Source organism: Elephantulus edwardii, unplaced genomic scaffold, assembly GCF_000299155.1.
Source record: "Elephantulus edwardii isolate Elephantulus edwardi_28Jun2011 unplaced genomic scaffold, EleEdw1.0 scaffold00137, whole genome shotgun sequence".
In the NCBI taxonomy this organism is placed as follows: Eukaryota; Metazoa; Chordata; class Mammalia; order Macroscelidea; family Macroscelididae; genus Elephantulus; species Elephantulus edwardii.
Genome location: NW_006399887.1, coordinates 3,905,348 through 3,926,760, shown reverse-complemented (window position 1 = coordinate 3,926,760; position 21,413 = coordinate 3,905,348). Strand labels below are relative to the sequence as shown.

At 35.7% G+C, this 21,413-nt stretch overlaps 1 protein-coding gene across 1 annotated transcript in view; it reads right to left on the bottom strand.

Annotated features, from left to right (window-relative positions):
• The window catches only part of NFXL1 (nuclear transcription factor, X-box binding-like 1), a 75,361-nt gene that overhangs the window by 39,870 nt on the left and 14,078 nt on the right, over positions 1 to 21,413 (bottom strand). Inside the window, exons 5-11 of the mRNA XM_006894162.1 lie at positions 16,887 to 17,065; positions 16,503 to 16,664; positions 16,301 to 16,401; positions 15,710 to 15,824; positions 14,471 to 14,595; positions 10,750 to 10,872; positions 6,686 to 6,776 (exon numbers count right to left, since the gene is read on the bottom strand). Of these exons, the coding sequence (XP_006894224.1) occupies positions 6,686 to 6,776; positions 10,750 to 10,872; positions 14,471 to 14,595; positions 15,710 to 15,824; positions 16,301 to 16,401; positions 16,503 to 16,664; positions 16,887 to 17,065 (896 nt within the window). The remainder of the gene's footprint in view (positions 1 to 6,685; positions 6,777 to 10,749; positions 10,873 to 14,470; positions 14,596 to 15,709; positions 15,825 to 16,300; positions 16,402 to 16,502; positions 16,665 to 16,886; positions 17,066 to 21,413) is intronic.

The following is a 21,413-nucleotide window of genomic DNA, read 5'->3' as shown; positions in this document are numbered from 1 at the left end:
TTAGAACCATAAATAAAGATTTTGTACTTAAAAGAACTATAAAAATTTACATTCACACTAGCTACATGCAAGTAGTACCTTCTTCCTATAAGTTAGAGAATATTTCTGATTATAAAGGTTTCTAGGATGAAGGACAAGGAAATGAAATTAAATCACCATAATTGCATATATCTTATATAACTGTATTTAACAATGTTAAAGAGTTTCCTAAAAATATCTTTTAGCTTATGACCTACTTCAGGGCAACTAACAAGCTTCCTTTTGAACCAATAAATATCCTCACACAAAAACAGAACCAAATTTAATTAAGGGAGTTCTGGTGGCCTAGTGGTAAGAAGCTGTGCTGCAATCCCAAAGACAATTCAAATCCACCATTTGCTCCGCAGAAGAAGGATGGGCTATCTCCTCTCAAGCAACTAACTACTGCCTCTGAAAACCTGTCTGGAGAGTTAGCTATGGGTTGGTTCTGACTTGATGATACAAAATAACAAACTTAATTAGGCCACTAGACTAACCAACAACTTATAGAAAATATAAAGGACAAAGACATACATTTTATTAACACCAAAAATACACAATCTGAAATACCTCAACTATGTTAAACTAAATAACACAAATGATCAATTTTGTATGACTTCACATAAAATGCACAATGTACAGAAAAGTTTTACTAGGACTTACCAGGGGTAGGAGAGAAAAAGAGGAACTTCGATAGAAATACTGCATTAAGATTGCATAACTAATTTCTTTTAACTGCTGAGGAAGAACTAAAGTACTTGCTGCTGAAAGTCAAGGACTACAGCCTTCAATATGGCTTGAAGCTCAACGTCAAGAAGACAAAGATTCTCATCACTGGGCCAACCGGCAGCACCATGATAGATGGAGAAGAGACTGAGGTTAACAATTTCAGCTTGCCTATGTTAATTAATTCTAAAGTATGAAACATTCTGCAAGTTCTGTTACTAGTAATTATTTCTCCAATGAATACTTTTCAGTTGATTAATATCAGGTCATTGTCCAGTTGATCTATGTTTATATCTTTTTTTATACCCACAGAAGCTCTTTTGTTTCAATACTAAGAGTATAATCTCTTTTAAGATATATTAAATGAAGTTAAATTCAACATATGAAATATTAATAAGAGTGTGACACCAGGATTAGAGGAGTACTCAATAATAATCTACATTATGCATGTTACATACTTTGTTTGCAAAAAGTGAAAAAGACTTGAACTTTTGAAAAGTTCAGAGAATACAGCCTTTAATATGGGTTACATTGCAGCATCAAGAAAACAAAAATCTTCACTGTTGGACCAATAGACAACAACATGCTGTTATTTTTGGTAAGAGCTGTTGAGTCATACACAATTCATAGTAATCTTATGAATTACAGATGTGAATCTTGGCTCTATCTGACATCAAGGATAATGAAAGGTTGTTAAATATTGTTTCACATACTTTGAGTGTGTCATCAAGAACAGACCTCAGACTAAGAAAGAGACTTACACTGGAAATAGACATCATAGTAGGAAAGGTATTTTGTGCTTGGAAATCAACATTATGTAACAAAGACAGCATAACCTTCACAAGATGATGTGACACAGCTGCAACAATAAACTTGAACATGGCAAAACTTATGAAAATGCTACAGGATGATTGAGCAAAGTTCTATTTCTTATTAATAAGGTTGTTATGAGTCATAGTCAACTCTGCATCATTTAACAAGGATATTACTGAACTAAGGTGGTGATACTATGTACAACTCTTAACCCATAGTATGTCCAGCAGTAACTGTACCACAACTGTCACCATCTAGCTAAGAACAATTTTAATGTATTCTCTAATTACAATTAACATAGACAACACTAATGTGTATTTTTTTAGAAACACTGCATTATCATCATAATTAATGACTTGAGTGGGAAAACTCAATCATCAATGGCTCTGATCAAAAAAGAATCAAGATAAAAGAAAACCATTAACAACAAAATAAAACTGAAACCAAATGGCAGCAACTGCAACAACATAAACCTTAGACAGTAGCAGAGTTGGAAACAACCTAAGTGCCCATCAACAAATGGATAGAGAAGCTCTAGTGTATTCATACAATGAAATACTATCTGCATTGAAAGCCAAGGAACTCATGAAATATGCAAAATGAGTGACCCTGAAGGACATTATGCTGAGTGAAATATCTCAGTCACAAAAGGACAAATACTGCACAGTGCCACTGTTGTAAAACTGGACTGACATTGGGGTTTGGAAGAGACTGAGAAAGATGGGATAAATTATGTATACTGCATTGATCCAGATGAGGAAGAGAACTGTTTAAAAGGGATATATGTTTAGATATTATTGTCTAGACAAGAGTCCAGAATGAAGGCTGCACAGTGGAGTGAACTCAGAGGGAAGTATTGTATAACAATGAAAGAATTTTTCTTTTACTTTTAAAAGAGAAGAGAGAACTGGGGGCAGTGGGGGAGGTTGGGCAGGGAGAAAAGTGCAACAATGAATAAATGGAAATTTAAAGTCTGTAAACGTTCATTACAATTTAAAAAAAAAAATTTCAGCTTGCTTGGTTCCACAATCAACAATCCTGGCACAAGCAGTCATGAAATCAAAAGATGAACTGAATGTGTTGTCAGGGACTTTTCTAGAGTGCTAAACAGCATGGACGTCAGTCTAAAGGTGCACTGATACAGGCCATTCTCTTCACAATTACTTGCTCTGAATCAGAGTGCTGGACAATGAGAAAGGATGACAGAAGAAGAGGCGATGTCGTTGAGCTGTGGTGCTGGAAAAGAGTATTAAACATACCATGGACCCCTAAGAGAACAAATAGGTCTATCATGGAGAGGGTGAAACCAAGTTTCTCCTTGGAGGCAAGGATTTTGAAGCTCTTTCCTTTTGGAAGGGTGGGCGGACAGCATAGGAGAGGAAGATCCCACATGAGATGAGCTGACACGTGGGTAGGTGTGTTGGAGTCAGTGAGATTGGTTCAGGATAGGGCAGGGTACAAAGGGCCATTAAGAGTCACAGGCTACCTGACAGCACATAACAACAATAAATCATTTTGTCAAATGTTGAACTGGCAAAAGGTGTGTAACAGAAATATTTACAACAACCACAGAAAAAGAGAGAGAAAAGCTACTAAAGCTGATTATAGGACATGAGATGTCATAAGACAGTGCAGCTTACTGGACATGCTTAGGATTTCTAGTCTACCTCAGTTAAATGTACAGTGCCTCGTAGTGGTCTTCAAAGCTCTTAAGCAGGCATCCAACACACAAAAACTGGTCTCTATCAGACTGGAACAAAAGAGTGCTGAACGGAAAAGGACATGGACTGTGTGACTAATTACCTCCAAGAACAACTGCCTCCTATGCCATAAAACCAAAAAGATCAGATGGTGTCCGGCTATCATTACATTTTTCTCAAAGATTCTATAGAAGAGCAATCATAAGCAAAAGGGAGAAAATGCAGAACAGAAATTCAAACTCTCAGACTTGACTTCCTGGAGTAAAGAAAGATGGTTTAAACCTTAAGACAATTACTCTGAGAGATAAAACTTAAAACTAAAAATAACATCTACCTTCTTCTTAAAATAACAGTTTAACTAGTTAAGAAAAAGTATGCTCTTTTAAGAACTACCTATACTCAATCAAATTGACAAGCACAATTTGAAAGAGTAGATAGGAACCTGAGGGGGCTGTGAATTTATGTCAATAGGCAAAGAACTCAGAAAAGAAGGCGAGAATGTCTACATAACTCAGACTGTAACTAAATTTCACATAAAGAAATGTTCAAGTTGATTATGTTTTGCTGTGTACATTCTCAAAAACAAATCAAAGTATATTTGAAAGATAAAGTAAACGAACTAGTTTCTTGAAAAATCTAAATCTCAAGGAGAGGGGGGAAAGAGATGGAAAAGGGATCTCATAAAATATAAGACTTTAGAGACATCCATCAATTTGCTACACATATCAATCTCAGTTCTTGAGTTATATTTGTGTATAAAATAAAATTTATATTTATAATTCATTTGGAAATCTGAATACCAGATAGTCTGATATTAAAAAATAAGTTTATTCAGTTTTGAAAAGTATATATTATTTTTACAGTACTGAGTCTATGTTTTTACAGATAAAGGCCAAAAAGAGGTATGAATTTTGCCTCAAAATAATGAAGAGAAAATAACATTGTTCCCCTAAGAATGATGTATACTGAAAGGTTTTCTCCAAGTACTTTATTCCCTATTTGCATCTTCCACGTGAGGCTCAATTTCTGACTGACAAAGCAGGCTATTTCTGACTAACAAGCAGACACTGCTCATCAGGGGAAGTCAGTGAAGTCTGCGTGCTGTATGGTGTTGAGCATGTTTCGGCAGAGCTTCAGACTAGACAAGTTAGAAAGATCTGGTGATCTACTTCCAAAAATTTGCCAATGAAAATTTTATACCTCACAATGGTCTGTGTTGCACATGATCAGAGATGGCACAGGACAACACATAAAATTTCTCCTATTGTGTATGGAGCTTCCTTAAGTGAGGAGACAACTCAACTCAGCTAAACCACCACCTAAAACCAGCTTCTGAGAACGGGAATGCACACAATTTCGTCATGATACATTAAGATTACGGATAGTTAATATTATAGTATTAAAAAGCTGTATCTGAGTACCTAAAATGTTATAATTTTGCAGATGTTCGTATAATTTAGATTAGCTTGTCATTTTTTCCACTCTCATCAAGTGATATAATGACTATAGGTGTATTCCTTTTTGTGTGTGTACTCTCAAACAATTTATAAGAAGGAAAAAAATTATGTATGACTAAATGTTTTGCTTGCTAGAAATCATTTGTTAAAAAAACTAGACCTCCTATTTTCTTAGTATGAAAAGTTTAAACTACTGATTCAATTGTTTTAATTGTTATAGAATTAGTCATGTTTTCTATTCAAAAGGACAGTATTTTAACAATGGTCTGACAGTATTTTAACAATGGTCTCACAGGCCCTATAAAATTTCTTTCCTTAGCAATCTTTTATCCCAACCATCTCTAACATTTGTCTCCTTAAGCACCTCCGTTCCATCACATAAACCTCCATGCTGTTCTACAATGCACAAAGACACTACGAACAACAGATCTGAAGCCTGTCCTATCCTGTGCCACCCTAATACTTTATACACTAGAGGCCAATGCAGTAGTCAGCTTGTCAATCCATCTGGCTGAGAGGGTCTTACTCTCCCTTCACTGACCTTCCACCTTTCCAAGCACAATGCCGTCTTCTAGCCACACGCCCAAAGTATGTAAGACAAAGCTTTATCATCTTTGCCTCTAAGGAACACTCTGGCTATACCTTCTCTAAGACTTATTTTTTTGTTCTTTTGACAATCCTTGCAATATTTAGCACTCTTCTCCAACACCATAGTTCAAAGGTATCATTTCTTCTTCTGTCATCCTTATTCACTGTCCACCTCTCAGATGCATAGCAAGTGATCAGAAAGATCATGTCCTGAAATCAGATGCATCTTGGACCTCAAACTGACATCACTGTTTCTCAATAATTTGGAAAGGTCCCTGACTGCAGACTTTCCCAGTGCAATACGTCTCCTGATCTCTTTTCTGCTGGTACCAAGAGCGTTGACTGTGTATCCAAGTAAGATGAAACCACTGACAACTTCAACCTTTTCTCCATTGTTATAAATTTTATGATAAGAGGTCCAACTTTTCCAAGGAACCTCAGGTGGGTTAGCAGCACAACTCACTGCAGACTTTCCTACTGGAGCTCCCTATCACAGGCATTAAATATACCTGTAAAAAGAAACTGTTGTTGTTGTTTACTGTCAAGTGGGCAATGACCCATACCTGACCCTCTCGTGAGTTTTCAGAAGCAGTTAATTATACAGGAGATTATCTATCCTTTTCCTACCTACAACAGGTTTTTAGAGGCAGTTAATAACACAGGAGGAGACTGCCCGTCCTTCTGCAGAGCAGCTCATGGATTCAAACCATGTGTCTTTGGGATTGCAGCACAGTTTCTTACCACTAGGCCACCAGAGCTCCTTTCTCTTTTCACTACTTTTTCTCATTTTAGAAAGAGGAATTTTCATGAAAAGTGTTATCTGTGTTAACATGTAATGGATTAATATTTAGTAACATTAAATAAATTAATATATATTAGATTTTAGTTTCTAAGATAAAAATTCATAAAATCCACTTTAATGAAAGTTCTTTGAATCCAAAGAGTGTAAAGGGGTGTGAGACAAAAAAGTTTGATAATCACTACTTTGGTGTATATATAATTTCTTCTTGGATTTAATTCCACATAAAGACTTAAAATACAAAATATTGGACTAAAAACCTACAAAAATGTCATAATTATAAAACTGTGTGGAAAAATTCAAAAAGGAATGAAGAACAAATAAATACAATGTTGAAAATACCCAAAAACCCAAAATGTTTATATGAACAGGATTTTGGTTCAACTACTGGTGCTGCTACTTCATTAAATACTTTCCTCCCTTAGCTGGCCCCACTCTCCTCCTCTGTAAAGGAGATACCAGTAACTGTCTTACCTTCTCCTCAGTGTTATTAGAAGAATTAAGTACAATAAAGAGTGTGAAAGTATCGAACCACTTACAAAGTACTATTTAAATAAAAAGTTATAGCATCTATTAAATTTTACCTCTGTGGCAGACAGATGGACACTTATGGTTTCTACATCCTAAAGTCCGTCCACAGTTTTGATCGCAAGGTGGACAATTTCCAGGGCAACACTGGAGAGAGAGCAATATACAAAGAATAAGTCATTTGAAAACTAAAACACAATATAAACGGCATTAGTAGTTATTCAAAGAAAGTAAAGAATATTTATATTCAATAGAAGAAAAAAGCATTAAAAACTATCAGCATTCTTTTGGTAAGGAGATGAACTCACTGTATTAAGAATTTAGACATTTAAATAGACAATGACCTAATTTAATAAAAACAATCCAAATGTTCTTGCCTTTCAGCTAATTATCCTATGATCTAAAAATGAATAAATTAATTTCTATTTATTTATATAGAAACTGACAATTTTAACCAAAGGGATAGATGTGGTCAAATTCTATAGTCAATTGAGGGCAAACAATTAGTGTGCCTAATTTTTAAACTTAATTCAAATAACACAGTTCAAAATTAGATTTATTTGGCAGTTATCCTCAAACCATGGAGTCAAAGACTAAATAAAGGATCATAATAGAGACATGCTATGTGCTTTGAACTTTCTGTACTGTATTTTCCAACCTATTTGGGAGACATGTGACCTATTTCAATTTTTCATTCATGAACAGAGGACAACAATTTAAAAGTCTGTAATGTCAACTCACTATCTCTAATACTATAGCTATCTGTGCTACTCTAATGTTCACTGGGTTTTCAAAGGCCTGTTACTCAAGAACTGGATGGCCAATCTTGCTTTCTAGTCTGTTTTAATCTGAAAGCTCTACTAAAACCTGTCCACCAAGGTTAACCCTTGTAGCATTTCTGATCACTTACCATGACTATGAGAGCTGGACAATGAATAAGGATGACAGAAAAATAATTGATGCCTTTGAGTTGTGATGTTAGAAACAAGTACTGAACATCCCATGGACTCCCAAGAGAACAAACAAATATGTCTTAGAGAAAGGGCAGTAGGACTGCTCCTTGGAGGCAAAGATAATAAAACTTCACCCTACATACTTCAGGCATGTTCCTAGGGAAAGCTCTTCCTTGGAGAGGGACATCATGCTTGAAAAGGCAGAGGGTCGGAGATAGAGAGGAAGATCGTCAACCAGGTGGACTGACACAGTGACTGCCATAAGGGGCTCTAAAGTGTGAGGATAGCACAGGATAGGAGAGGGTTCAAATTTGTTGTTGATAGGGTCCCTATGGGTTGTACTTAAATCCATAGCACTTCACAATAACATCAACTAAACTTTTCTTGTCTTTTAACATATCCAAACTTTGGAGAAGAAATACAAATAACTCCTTTAAAGACATTTAGGATTGTGTCTTACATAAAACAAAGTTCCATGACATAAAAATTGGAAGCTCTCATGGCATGGTCTGGAGAGAGTAATTCTGCTTACTAAAAGGCTTAACTTAAGGCCTTTGTGCCTTAAAAGAAATGGACTGGAAAATATTTTTAAAAATTGGGGGAGAAAGAAGCTATTACCCAAAAATATGAAGTCCACACTGTCCAGAAATCAGTAACAAAATCACTCAGCCAGCAAAGATTAGGAAAATATGACCCAGGAAGAAAGAAAAAATCAATGCATTAATAAAGATACCTAGAAATGACAGGTGACTGAGTAACAGCCAAGAGCATTAAAACCGGAATTATAAATATATTTTTTTACAAAAGATAAAATATGAATATACTTAGGAGAGAAAAGGGAAAAATAAACATTTTTAAAAGTTCCAAATCAACCACAATTTCTTTGAATTTCAAAAAGTGGGAGGTGGGAGAAACAACGACAAAAAAAATATTTGAAGAAATAAAGACCAAAAATTTGAAAGATTTGATAAAAACTACAAACTTACAGACCCAAAAAGCTCAACAAAAACTAAGGTAAAGAATTAAGAGGGGAACTATACCAAAGAACACAATAAACAAATTCCTGGAAAATGGAAAATAAAGAGAAAAATCTTAACAACCAACTAAGGGGGAAGAAGGGACAGCACATTACATATAGGAAGAAGAAAAATTATGGCAGACACCTTGTTGGAAATAATATAAGCTAATAAATAAGTGAAACATCGTCTTTGAAGCATGGGGATTAAAACTAACAAAATAGAATTTGAGAGTAAAGTAGAAGGTCAACAAAAAGAGACACACTCTCAACAAGACAGACTGACACTGATTAGGATAAAAGCCTCCAATAAAGCTACAATTACAATGATGGTACAATATTGTGTAGCGTTTTGTTCTACTTTAATTTGGCATCTAAAAACACAATAAAAATGCTTGTCATAAGCAAAGGTTAAATACATTTCATCATACAGAAGCTGAAAGACTTCAAGACCAGAACTAAGAACTATTTAAAAAGTCTTTCAAATATAAGAAAAAGGAAACTTCACAAAAATTCTAATGTGTACAGAAGAGTAAAGAGCACCAAAATCAAACAAGAACCCTGGAAATAACTGGGAGGGTAAACCTAACACTTCTTTACACAAATGAACACACCCGGTAGAAGCAGTCAAGAAATCAAAAGAAATGGTGCACTGGGGAGATATATGCTGTCAATGACTTCTCCAAAGTTCTAAATAGCAAGGATGACAGTTTAAAAACTAAGGTGCACCTGAGCCAAACCATGGTGTTTTCAAGTGCTTCCTATCCATCTGAAAGTTGGACAATGAATAAAGAAGACTGCAGAATCACTGTCTTTGAATTGTAGCACTGGGGAAGAGTACTGAACATCTCACAGACTACTAAAAAGAACAAACAAATCTGTCCTGAAGGAAGAGCAACCAGACTGCTCCTCAGAAGAAAGGATAGTGAAACTTCACACTTATTCTGGACTTATTTTTAGGAGGAACCAATCCTTAGGGAAAGGTATGCTGAGGAAGGTGGAGGGTCAGAGAAGGAAAAGATGACCTTCAACAAGATGGACTGACATCGTGGTGACAACAATGGGCTTGAACTCGACAGATCTGGTGAGGATGGTGCAGGACAGGACTCACATCTACTGTCACAGGGTTACTTTGAGTCCAAGTTAATTCAATGGTAAGCAAGAAGTTATTTCTTTTTAAAAATCTTTTTAATGGATAACAATTTAAAGCAATAATAATGTACTTAGGTTAATAAAATACACAAAAATAACCTACATAGGAATATAATAAAGATCAGGAAAAAGGAAATAATAGTAGAAGTTTTTATACTATATCAAGTTTACGAGTACAATCATCCACCCACTGATCACTCCATTCCCCATAAATAGTCATAACTAATAAGCAAATAAGAGAGAAAATGAGAATACTAAAAAGCATTTTATAAAAAATAAGAAAAAGGAACAGAAGTGAACAAAAAAAATAGCAAGATAGATTTAAACCCAATTACACTAAAAAAAACAAGTTAAATGTAAATGGTCTGTTCTGTCTATAACTTCATTAAACTGTCACCTTGGCTTCAGACATAAAAAAGCAGTAAGCAAATGCTGCCTATTAAGAAAGTCACATTGAAAATACAAGCCAACAAATGGGGAAGAAAATATACATGTTAACACTGACCAAAAGAAAGCATAGTTATTATAGAAAAGATTTAAAACAAGGAATCTTATCAGAAACAAAGGGATATTTCACAAAAATGAAAGGCACTCAAAAGTATTTTAAACCAACAGACTTAATAAACTACCTTCTACAGAGCCAATCTTCTATAAATAAGATCTCAACAATGGAAATTAAGCATCTACCACTCAGTGAATGATTACTGTAACTCTGCTAATCATTTTTTAAAGCCAATGAATATAAAGAATCCTCCAAAAAAAGAACTATAATACAATGGGCAAATACAGACTTGTTATTAAAAAATGAATTCCGCAAGTGATTTAATTCCCAATGATTCCAATAGTTAGTTATAATCATCAATAGTTATTAATATTTCCTAGTGAAAGCAAAGAATATGAACATTTTAGGAACAAGTCAAAATAGTGCTTACAGTGAGCCACAAAAAGAAGAAAAAATAGAGAATTTTAAGAATTAGGTATCCAAGTTTGTTACACGTACCTTTCTCTTACACTGATGCTTCTGACAGTCCCGCATCTTAACACATTTAGTTTCACAAAGATAAGGTTTATGGCACGGCATTCGTTTCATATGCTTCCCACAGCGACACTGTTTTTCTACTTCCTGAGGAACCAAATAAATGGTATTAAAACTGACTTGTTGACAAGATTATTCAATATTTCAGTTTCTATAATGGCTGAAAAAGAGGGACAAAATTATAATAGCTAATCTGTATCAAAGATTTTACCAAAACTATAGCCAAATAATAGTATACTTAGAAAACCCTAAAGACTAAGCAAGAAAACTACTGGAAATAGTTGACCAATTGAGAGTAGTGGCAGGATACAAGATCAACATACAAAAATCAATTGGATTTCTCTACAGTGACAAAGAGAATATAGTGCTGGAGCTAAGAAAAGCAATTACCTTTCATAATAGCTAGTCACAAGATTAAATACTTGGGAGTACATCTAATCAGAAGCACAAAGGATCTATTCAAAGAGAATTTGAAAACATTATTACAAGAAACAAAAAGAGACCTGGAGAAATGGAAAAATAAACCTTGCTCATGGATAGGAAGACACAATACTGTGAAAATGACAATACTATCAAAGGCAATATATACATTCAATGTAATCCCAATACAAGTACCAATTCTTCAACGACATGGAAAAGGCAATTTCCAATTTCATTTGGAATGGAAAGAGGCCCTGAAAAAGCAAAGCACTCCTTAAAAAAAGAAACAAGGTAAGAGGCATCTTACTCCCTGATTTTAAATCCTACTACACTGCCGTACTGGTCAAGACAACATGGTACTGGTACAATGACAGGCAAAGATCAATGGAATAGAATTGAGAACCTGGAAATAAGCCCCCCGATCTATGGTCAACTGATATTTGACAAGGAGATTAAATCAGTTAAGGGGAGAAACTACAGCCTTTTTAACAAATGGGTGTTGGCAAAATTGGGAAAATATCTGTAGAATACTCAAGCAAGATCCACAACTCACTCCACTCACAAAAACCAACTCAAAGTGGATCAAGGACCTAGGACTAAAACCAAGGACTGTAACTAGAGAAAAGCCTGGAATAACTCTAGAAGCCCTAATCCACAACATCAACAGTCTTCCAAGCTTCCTGAAAAACCTACAACCAGGAGAGGATAAAATAGATGAATGGGACCTTCTAAGAATAAAATCCCTATACACATCCAAAAACTTTTCCAACAGGGTGAAAAGGAAGCCACAGACTGGGAAAAAATATTTGGTAATGATATGTCTGATAGGGAACTTGTATCTAGATTTATAAAATATTTGAGCAACACAACCAGATAAAGAAGCCAATTGAAAAATAGGAACAAGATATGAACAGACACTTCACCAAAGAAGACCTTTAGATGGCAAACCCACACATGAAGAAATATTCAAAATCCCTAGCTCTAAGAGAGATGCTAATCAAAACAACTATATCATCTCACACCAGTAACAATAGCAAAATTTAACAGAACAGGAAACAACAAATGCTGGTGAGGCTGTGGAGAAACTGGAACCCTTTATTCACTGTTGGTGGGAGTGTAAAATCTTGTAACCACCATGGAAGGCAGTATGGCACTTCCTAAAAAGTTGGAAATAGAAATACCATTTGACCCAGCAATTCCACTACTGGGAATATACCCTAACGAAACCAGCACTGCCACCCAAGCAGTTATATGTTCACCAATGTTTGCTGTGGCTTTGTTCACAATAGCAAAGAGCTGGAAACAACCCAAGTGCCCATCAACAAATAAATGGCTAGAGAAGCTGTGGTATATTCACACAATGGAATACTACGCTGCATTGAAAAACAAGGAACTCAGGAAATATGTACAAAATGGGTGACCCTGGAGGACATTTTGCTGAGTAAAATATCTCAGTCACAAAAGGACAAATACTGCTTAGTGCCACTGTTGTAAAACAGGACTGATATCGGAGTTGGGGGGAAACTAAGAGGGGATAAATAATGTATACTGCATTGAAACAGATGAAGTGTTTAGGAGGAATATATGATTAGGTATTATTGTCATGACAAGAGTTCAGAACAAAAGCTGCACAGGTGAGTGGACTGGGGGCGGAACTGTATTAACAACAAAAGAATTTTTTTTTCAAAGAGGAAAGTGACCTGGCAGGTGGGAAGGCGTGAGCAGGGAGGAAAGTGTGCAACAATGAATGAATGGAAATTCAAAGTCCATGTAAATTTTCATTAAAAAAAAAAATTCTGGGAAAAAGGAAAAAAAAATACAGCCAAATTTTCCAAGATGGGTTTTTTTTTTTCATATTTTACCTTATTAAAAAAAATTCATATAAATTCCCACTGCTACCTGAGAAATCTTATAATGAACAGTAAAAAACTTACCAAACATTAAAATCATTTCTATTTTGGGAGAAAATCTATACACCTACCCTGACTTTTGTCCTGAACTAACCAGAGACATTTACAAGACACACCGCCTTGAAAATACTTTTATCTCACAAAAGGCAAGAAAATCAGACTAGTAAGCCAATTTACTGATCTTATATTTCAATCAAGACCAAAGTGGCATATATACATTTAAGATCTGAATTGTGTCTAGCTACTTCTTTAGTTTCATCAGTTTTAGGTCTAAGCACAGTACTAAAGGTCTTCCTGGAATAAACAACCCCAAACTAAAAATGAAAATGCCCAAACTTCTTTTAAGCAAAAGGAAATAAATTTTTCAAATTTGATGCTGGCATACTCTCCTACTTCTTTATCATAAATACTGGGTCACTGAATTCTTACACCTAGTCCTCACATATCTATAATCTTTTTATCTGACACTGCACTTTTACAGTAAGAATAAAATATAAACTATCTATTGCGCACATTAACAAGGAAGTGATCATGGTGGCAATAGCTATGGAGTATCAGCTCCCTCAAGGAGGTCTTAAGGAAGCCTCCAGCAAGCTGGGCCACTGCCCAGTGCCCTCCTCTTCCCTTTGCCTGTGGAAGTACTGAGTCTTGCAGCCAGAGCCTCCAGACCTGAAGGCAGCACTAAACAAGGAAGTGCCAGTTGTGCATTCCGAGATCCTATGCAGCCTGAGCCTTTCAGTTCAAATTGCTCCAGAGAAGAAGAGGAATGAACGGCATCAGAGATGGTGTTGATTAAGTGTGTATGAATGTGATGACATCCTAGACCTAAAGCCTCTGCCTTAGTGAGGCCAGACTCTCAGCAGCTTTGCAGGCAGCTTTTGGCCTCAATGAGTTCTAGAGAGAACACAGGCGCCAGCATCATGAGCATTGGCCTTGCAGAGGTAGTAGCAGGGCCTAGAAGGTACCTCTGACAGGGAAGCTCTGACCTGCACAGGAGGAATGTGAAATGGGTAAGCCTGTGGGCCCAACAGTCACACAGCCTAGTTGTGATTCCTCTGAGCCTTGTCATAGCATTGAATACATAAGTAAATCTTAGTTAAATCTCATTATTTGATACTTTCGAATTTGATAGTCTAAAAACAGAAGAAATAAAAAGCCTCTATTTTCATATAACAATGATTTTCTCATTAACTTGGTCTTTGGAATGTGACCAAGTTGGTAAGTAAGAAATGGGTATAAACATTGTGACATATATGTTTATGAAAGTAGGTAATAATAAACAATCTCAAATCAAATCAATTTGATATATTATAAAAAACAGCTCTTAAAAGTAACTATTAGAGGAGATGACGAACTTGTCTACATGTTTCACAAGGACCTCGATGACAACGCTGTGAACATCTGTGAATTCCACACTCAAGTACTTTGTCACAGCTATCTCCACATGTTGGTACATCTTCTGTACAAGGCAAGGAAAACTCTAAAAGCAGACAAAAACAAAACCAATGTTAATGATATGCTACCATTATACACTGACAACATGGCTTATCCTTCAGGCTACCTACAGAATGAAGCCTTCTCAGACTATCATTTTTGTATCCACACAACTTCTGGGGGAAAATATTAAAAGTTATTCCTAGTATCTAAAAAGAAGTTTATGTTTTTTAAAAGGAATCTATTTTCAAGAAACACATTTTTAGAGGCTACTTTAGAAATATTAAGCCAAAGAAATGAGTTGTTATTACTGTTGGTGCCACTGAGTCAATCATAATTCTTTGTGAACAGATCTGAACCTTGCCCCATCCTGCACTATCACCGTAATCTCCAACATGCTCGAGCACACTGTTAGAGGCAATCTACCTTGTCAAGTCTTCTGTACGTAAGATCACATAACTTCACTGTAAGGATCTACCACAATATACACAATTACTGATGGAAAAATAATTGGGTTTTGGGTATTTTTATTCTTGGCAACCTCAAAGGACATGAAAATAATGAAGGAAGATGTAAAAAAAATTCTGAAAGTCACCTTTAAATAAAACATATAATGTTTATTAGTAAATATAATGGTCAATACTGGACACAGTTTCATGTTTTCTAGTATTTCTGGAGGCTCAGGAAAAAATACAATCATAAATGTACTATTCCTTTATTACAAAGCAACCAAAACTGTATGTAGCTATATTACACAATCACTACACCTTATGAATATTAGGCTCTTATAACGTACTTGACAATATACTATATGATTTACAGGCTTTTTAGAATTTCATTCTCACAATCATATTATGAAAAGTTACAGTAACTGTTCCCATTTAATGTCAGAAAACTATTTATTCATGAAAGTAGGAGCTGAACACAAAGATTTCTGACTCTAAATTGAGTTCATAGCTTAGAACATGTGGTCCTCTCCTCCAAACGTACAAAAATGTACTATCAAATTTGTACTATAACTGAAACTACACTACAAATTCTCAGAGAAAAAACTTAATTAGGAAAATATAGGGGAAAGTTTTTGTGCTTACTAATCTATTATTCTCATTAGTATGTTATATAGTCATACGCCATTAAAGGTATTTTTTTAAAAGTCTTACTTGATTTCTGACATGGACAGAACCTTTTCCCAGATCGAGGGCATTCTCCACAAGCACCAGTATGGCAAACCTGCTCACATGTATGATTACCACATGGCAGTGTTTTTCCACATACCTAAAATGCAATAACCACTGGTAAAAGATTTTAAAGCCAATTAAAGAATTCATAGGACACATAATCCATTTTAAAAAAACTTTTTAAAAAAATGTTAATATTTCTTCTTGCATTATTCATTATTTCATACTGATTTTCCCCCTATACACAAGGATATAATTTAAAATACAATAAAAGGAGAAGAAATATATATACTGCTTCATATGGTCAAACAACAAAACTTTATGCGTGGTACTAAAATAGTGCCACTTCTATAATAAGCAGCCTACAAAATCAATGCTCCTTCCCCACTGGATTAACTCAAAGCAATGGCAATGTTACTGGCTGAAGACAGGAGAAAGAGGTGAAGAGAAAGAGATAGCAATAAATAAAGTACATAAGCACTATGTCTAAACTTAATTAGCACACCTGTTTTGAGTTCTTTTACACTTTCCATGATTTTTAACATGCACCTGTCTAAAGGTATATATACTCGCCTTATCACAGCGCCACAGTGGACTTGCACAACTTCTTTCAGCTACTTGTCTGCCACAGACACACTTCTGTTTACTAACTCTTGGACAGGGCTTACAATTTCCTAAAACCAGAATGATAAATCAGCACAGAATTACCGTAAAAGCATTCGAGATTGCTATGGGTTTTGCTTAAAGTCAAACACCTAAGAGGGTAATCTTTTACCTGCATGACAAGGATTTTCACACTTATGTTGTCCACAAAGTAGCTTCCGCCCACACTGCAGCTGGCAGGACCACTCCTTGGCACTGCATCTACGAGGGATAGGTTTTGCTTTTTTACAGTAACAAGTCGTTGTAACCATCTTTGGACATGGAGGACAAGGTCCTGAGTGGGGAAAAAAAAGCAGGGTAGGGAGTCAAAAGTGAAAGCTTTCAATATCTAAGATTACTAGTAACTTGTTAAGCTTTGCTTTCCTTTCTTATACTTTACTAGGCAATCTCTTTTACTATTTTCTACAGGCAAGTTTAAGTTCTGAATTCAATAGGCTTTTTTAGCTTCAGTGTAAAAAAGAACCACTTACAATTAAAAAAGCCATCTATTGCTCACCTGGATGACAGAGGAGTAAACATTTATGGCCACAAGGAGGTTTAAATTCTCTCTCACATACTTGGCCACATGAGTGAGGCACCAGCCATGGGTCCAAAGGTGGATCTTCTACTTTTCCGCAATAGCAGTAGTACCTACTAGGTGTTTCAGATTGTTTGTATTCAAACCTACATTTCGGACTACAAAGAAGAACTATATTAATAAAGTTAATTTTATCTTTAAAAGCAACCTAAGGGTTAGGAATAGTTAAGACATATATGAAATTTCTGTTAGTAAATAAGTAAGATTTAACTAGAATTCATTTCAACCATTAAGGACCGCTCGAACCAAGAGATTTTCCAGAGATGATGGAACTGTCCCATACTGACACTATCCATAGTTACACTATCTAATACAGCAGTCACTAGTCAAATACGGCTAGTGAATATTTCAAAAAAGCTAATGGATACAAATTAATAGATATTTTACTTTTCATCATTTTAAAAAATTTAAATAGCTCAATGTGGCTGGTTGCTACTGCACTGGCACGTATCTATAATAGTGATTCAAAATGCAAGCAATCTACTTTCTACTAACTACCTGCACACTAATGAGCTTTCTACTAACTACCTGCACACTTTACTCACGAAGCACTAATCCTGATTTGTGTGAAGCTCTAATTTTTTAAAGTTTGATATGTGATTCACAAGTGAATAATGAGCAGACACAAAACAAGAGGTCAGTTGGGTTAAAGGCAGACAATGATAGTAAGAAATATGACTAAAATAAAGATTTAAGGGGCAGGAAGACTTGGAATTAATAAATTCCATCATTCTCAATAAAAAACCTGTCTTGTGCCAAATGTGGCTAAACGGAGGGAAAAAAAAATCTCAAACACAGTTTCATATTCTCAGTTAAAGCAGAGAATTTTTAGACAGCCAGGTTAAATGCTGTACTTCAGCTCTTATTAAAAATTCACTTATAGATCATAGGTCACTTCCTTTTCAAAAATGCTGTAACCTTTAACTATTCTCCAGACAAATGAAGTATTAGTATTCTATACCATAACAATAGTGTGAATCAACTCTTTAAATTTCTTTTGTACTGTTTTAGCTGCCACTGAGTTTGTCCTCAATTCACTGAGACCCCATGCACAAAAAAGACTTTGTGACTCATTAAGTTTTCACTGTCCTGAGAATATGGCCTATTTCTAAATAAAGTCTATATAAATGTGCTGAAAGGTAATTGTTGCTATAATTAATAATCAAAACCAAAATATCAAGCCTCACCAAGAAAAAATGGGCATTAACATTTTCTCTTACAAAAGGAAAAATGTTCACCATTTTTTTAAAGCTACTGCAGAGGGGAATATATACTTTTAATAATTTTAAATATAAATGTTTAAGAGGCAACTCATTAGATTTTAAAACTAGTTGTCAAATGAGATTAAATTGTTCCAGAAGACTAGGGCTAATCAGGGCAAATGTGCAAGTGCATTAGTTTTCTTGGAAAAAGTGCCATACCAACAATGAATGTAATTTTGTTATACCTTGTTCATTAAAGGAAGCCTAAAGGTGCAATGGTTGAAGAGCACAGCTGTTAACCAAAAGGTGTCCATGGGAGAAAGATGTTCCAGCCTACTTCCATGAATATTTACAACTTCAAAAACCCCGTGGGGCAGTTCATCTCTGTTACTATGAGGCACATCTGATCTGACAGGAATAAGTTTGGTTATTTTTGTTCATAAACTAACAGCATCTTGGGTTGTTGAATTGCTGAGTATCTTCAAGTGAGAACCAACTCACAGATGACCCTCCAACTCATTTTCAGACGCATTAAATCACACAGGAGGAGACTGTCCATCTTTCTGCAGGAGATCAACTGGTGTATTCTTACCACTAAGCCATCAGAACTCTTTATCTTCAGCAGAAACTTTTCTTTAAAATTTTTATTTTCACAAAACAACTTATCTAAAACCATGAATTTGTTTATCAAGTTCTAATACTACTTTGTTAAAAATAATTTATCAGAAAAACTATTCATTCCCTTTCTTATAAAAAACGTGGCCACTTAGGTAATTAGTATTTTTTTCCTTATAGTTTTAAACAACAAACAACTTATTGCCACCAAGTTAGAAATGAAGGGAGCTCTAGTGTCAAATGCAATAATGGTTACCCATGGTGGACAGTATCTGGTGGAGCTCCTGATTAAAACAAGCTTGGAAGCAGGCGTGATATCCACTTCCGTAATATCTTGCCTCCAGATACCCTATGGACCTGGAGAAAGGATGAAAGTCACACAATGTCGAGGACTTTCGTTCATAGGGTTGCTATGAGTCGCCTACGACTCGATGGTCACTAACAACAACTAGTGGCAAGAAGCTGCACGGCAATCCCAAAGTTAGAAAGGAACCATAGCTGACCTGCAGTGTGGGTTTTCAGAGGCTGTAAATTTCTCAGGAGGAGACTGCCTACCTTTCTCCCATGGAACAGCTGGTGGATTTGGCCTTCCTGCCTTTACACTGGCAGCAAAACTCTCTATCCACTAGGTCAACAGAAAGGATCAATTCATTTCTTTCTTAACTGGTACTTCAAACACAAGAGCAAAATGACAATCAAAAGAGAAATGAGAAGAATGGCAGTGAGAAAAAGATACTTAAGGTTTAAATATCTGGAAATAATAAACTGGAATATTTTATTTAATTCTATACCTATTAGGAAAATAAAATTTCTCTGTAATAAGTATTATACAGTATTAAGAGAGACTGAGATTGTAAACAGCTTTAGTTTGCTTGGCTCCACAGTCAACACTCTTGGCACCAGTAGCCAGGAAATTAAAAGATGTACTGCATTGGGAAAGTCTGCAGTCAGAGACCTCTCCAAAGTACTGAAGAGCAATGATGTCACTCTGGAGATTATAGTGCGCCTGATACAGGCCATGGTCTTTGCAATCAATTGCTATGCATCAGAGAGCTGTACAATGATGAGGGATGATAAAAGGAGAGTTGATGTCTTTGAGCTAAAGTGTTGGAGAAGAGTACTGGATATACCATGGACTGTTAAAAGAGAACGAACAGGTTCATCCTGAAGAGGGTTAAACTAGACTGCTCCTTGGAGGCAAGTATTCTGAAGCTTCATCTGACATACTTTGGACATGTTGCAAGGAGCGCTCAGTCTTTGGAGAAGGATGTCATGCTTGGGAAGGTGGAAGGACAGCACAGGAGAGGAAGACTCTCAATGAGATGGATTGATTCAGTGACTGGGGTAACGAGGGTAGGTATGTCAGAGAAAATAAGGTTGACACAGGATAGAGCAGGGTTTAGGGCTGTTGTACACAGGGTTGTTATGAGTTGCAGGTGACTCAACAGCACATAACAACGACAACAACATCATTAACACAAGACTCTAAACTTTTGAATTGCTTCAGAAATGAAAATGAAAACAATTATCTCTAAAAGCAATACTACATGACAAAATCAGGTACAAAAAACCCTCAAAAACCCAGCACTAAATTTATAACTTAAAAATCCCAAACTTCAAATCTTGCTGTTAGCACTTACAAGTGGACTCTGAACATATTATGTAACTTCAGTAATCAATATCCTCATCGGTGATGCAGGAATTAAACAGATTTCTGAGACCTGTTTCTATAGAGTAACTAACCAAACCCACTGCCATTGAGTCAAATTCTGGCTCACTAGAACCCTGAAAAGACAGAGTAGAAATGCCCTATACAGCTTCCAAGGCCATAATCTTTATGGAAGCAGTCTGTCACATCTTTCTCTCACAGAGCAGCTGGTGGAGTCAAACTGCCACCCTTTCATTTAGCTGATAAACACTTAACTACTGTAGCAACTCACTCACTGGCATCAAGTCAGAACCCACTCATAGCTGGGCCTCCAAAGGGTTTTCAAATACTGTAAATCATAGGGAAGGAGACTGTCCATCTGTCTTCTGCGGAGCAGCTGGGGATTTGAACCATGGGCTTTTGCACTGGCAACACAACTCCTCACTCATTAGGCCACCAGCGCTCTCCCCACTAGTAACCAGCCAGTTAAAGCGGTTTTAGAAAACTACAGCACCACAATTTTACAAGTATATTGCTCTTTACAGTAAAAGAGGTCTGATCCACATCTAGGTTTTTTCTAAGGCATGAACCTTACATGATTTGAAGGCCTCTGTTTAAAATAACCAACCAAACAAAAAAAAACTCCCCAGGACTAGAATCTTAAAATCAAGTATTAAAGAAAGAGAAAATGAATGTAAATACCCTAAGTCTATAATGTTTCTACTTCATTATCTAGTCAGCAAATCTACACTCTGGGCCAGTGTGGATGAAAACTCTTATTTAGCAGAGATATAAAACTTTTATTTCCCAACTCTTTATAGAAATACAGGACACAAGTTCAAGACCATATAATCATTAATACTATGCCAAACTAAAATAAATGCAGACAACTTAATGAAATTTATAATATACACCTGCCAGCTTAAGGGATTCTAAAGATAAAATTGGAAAACTGTCATCAAAATATATTAGCTGAGCCTT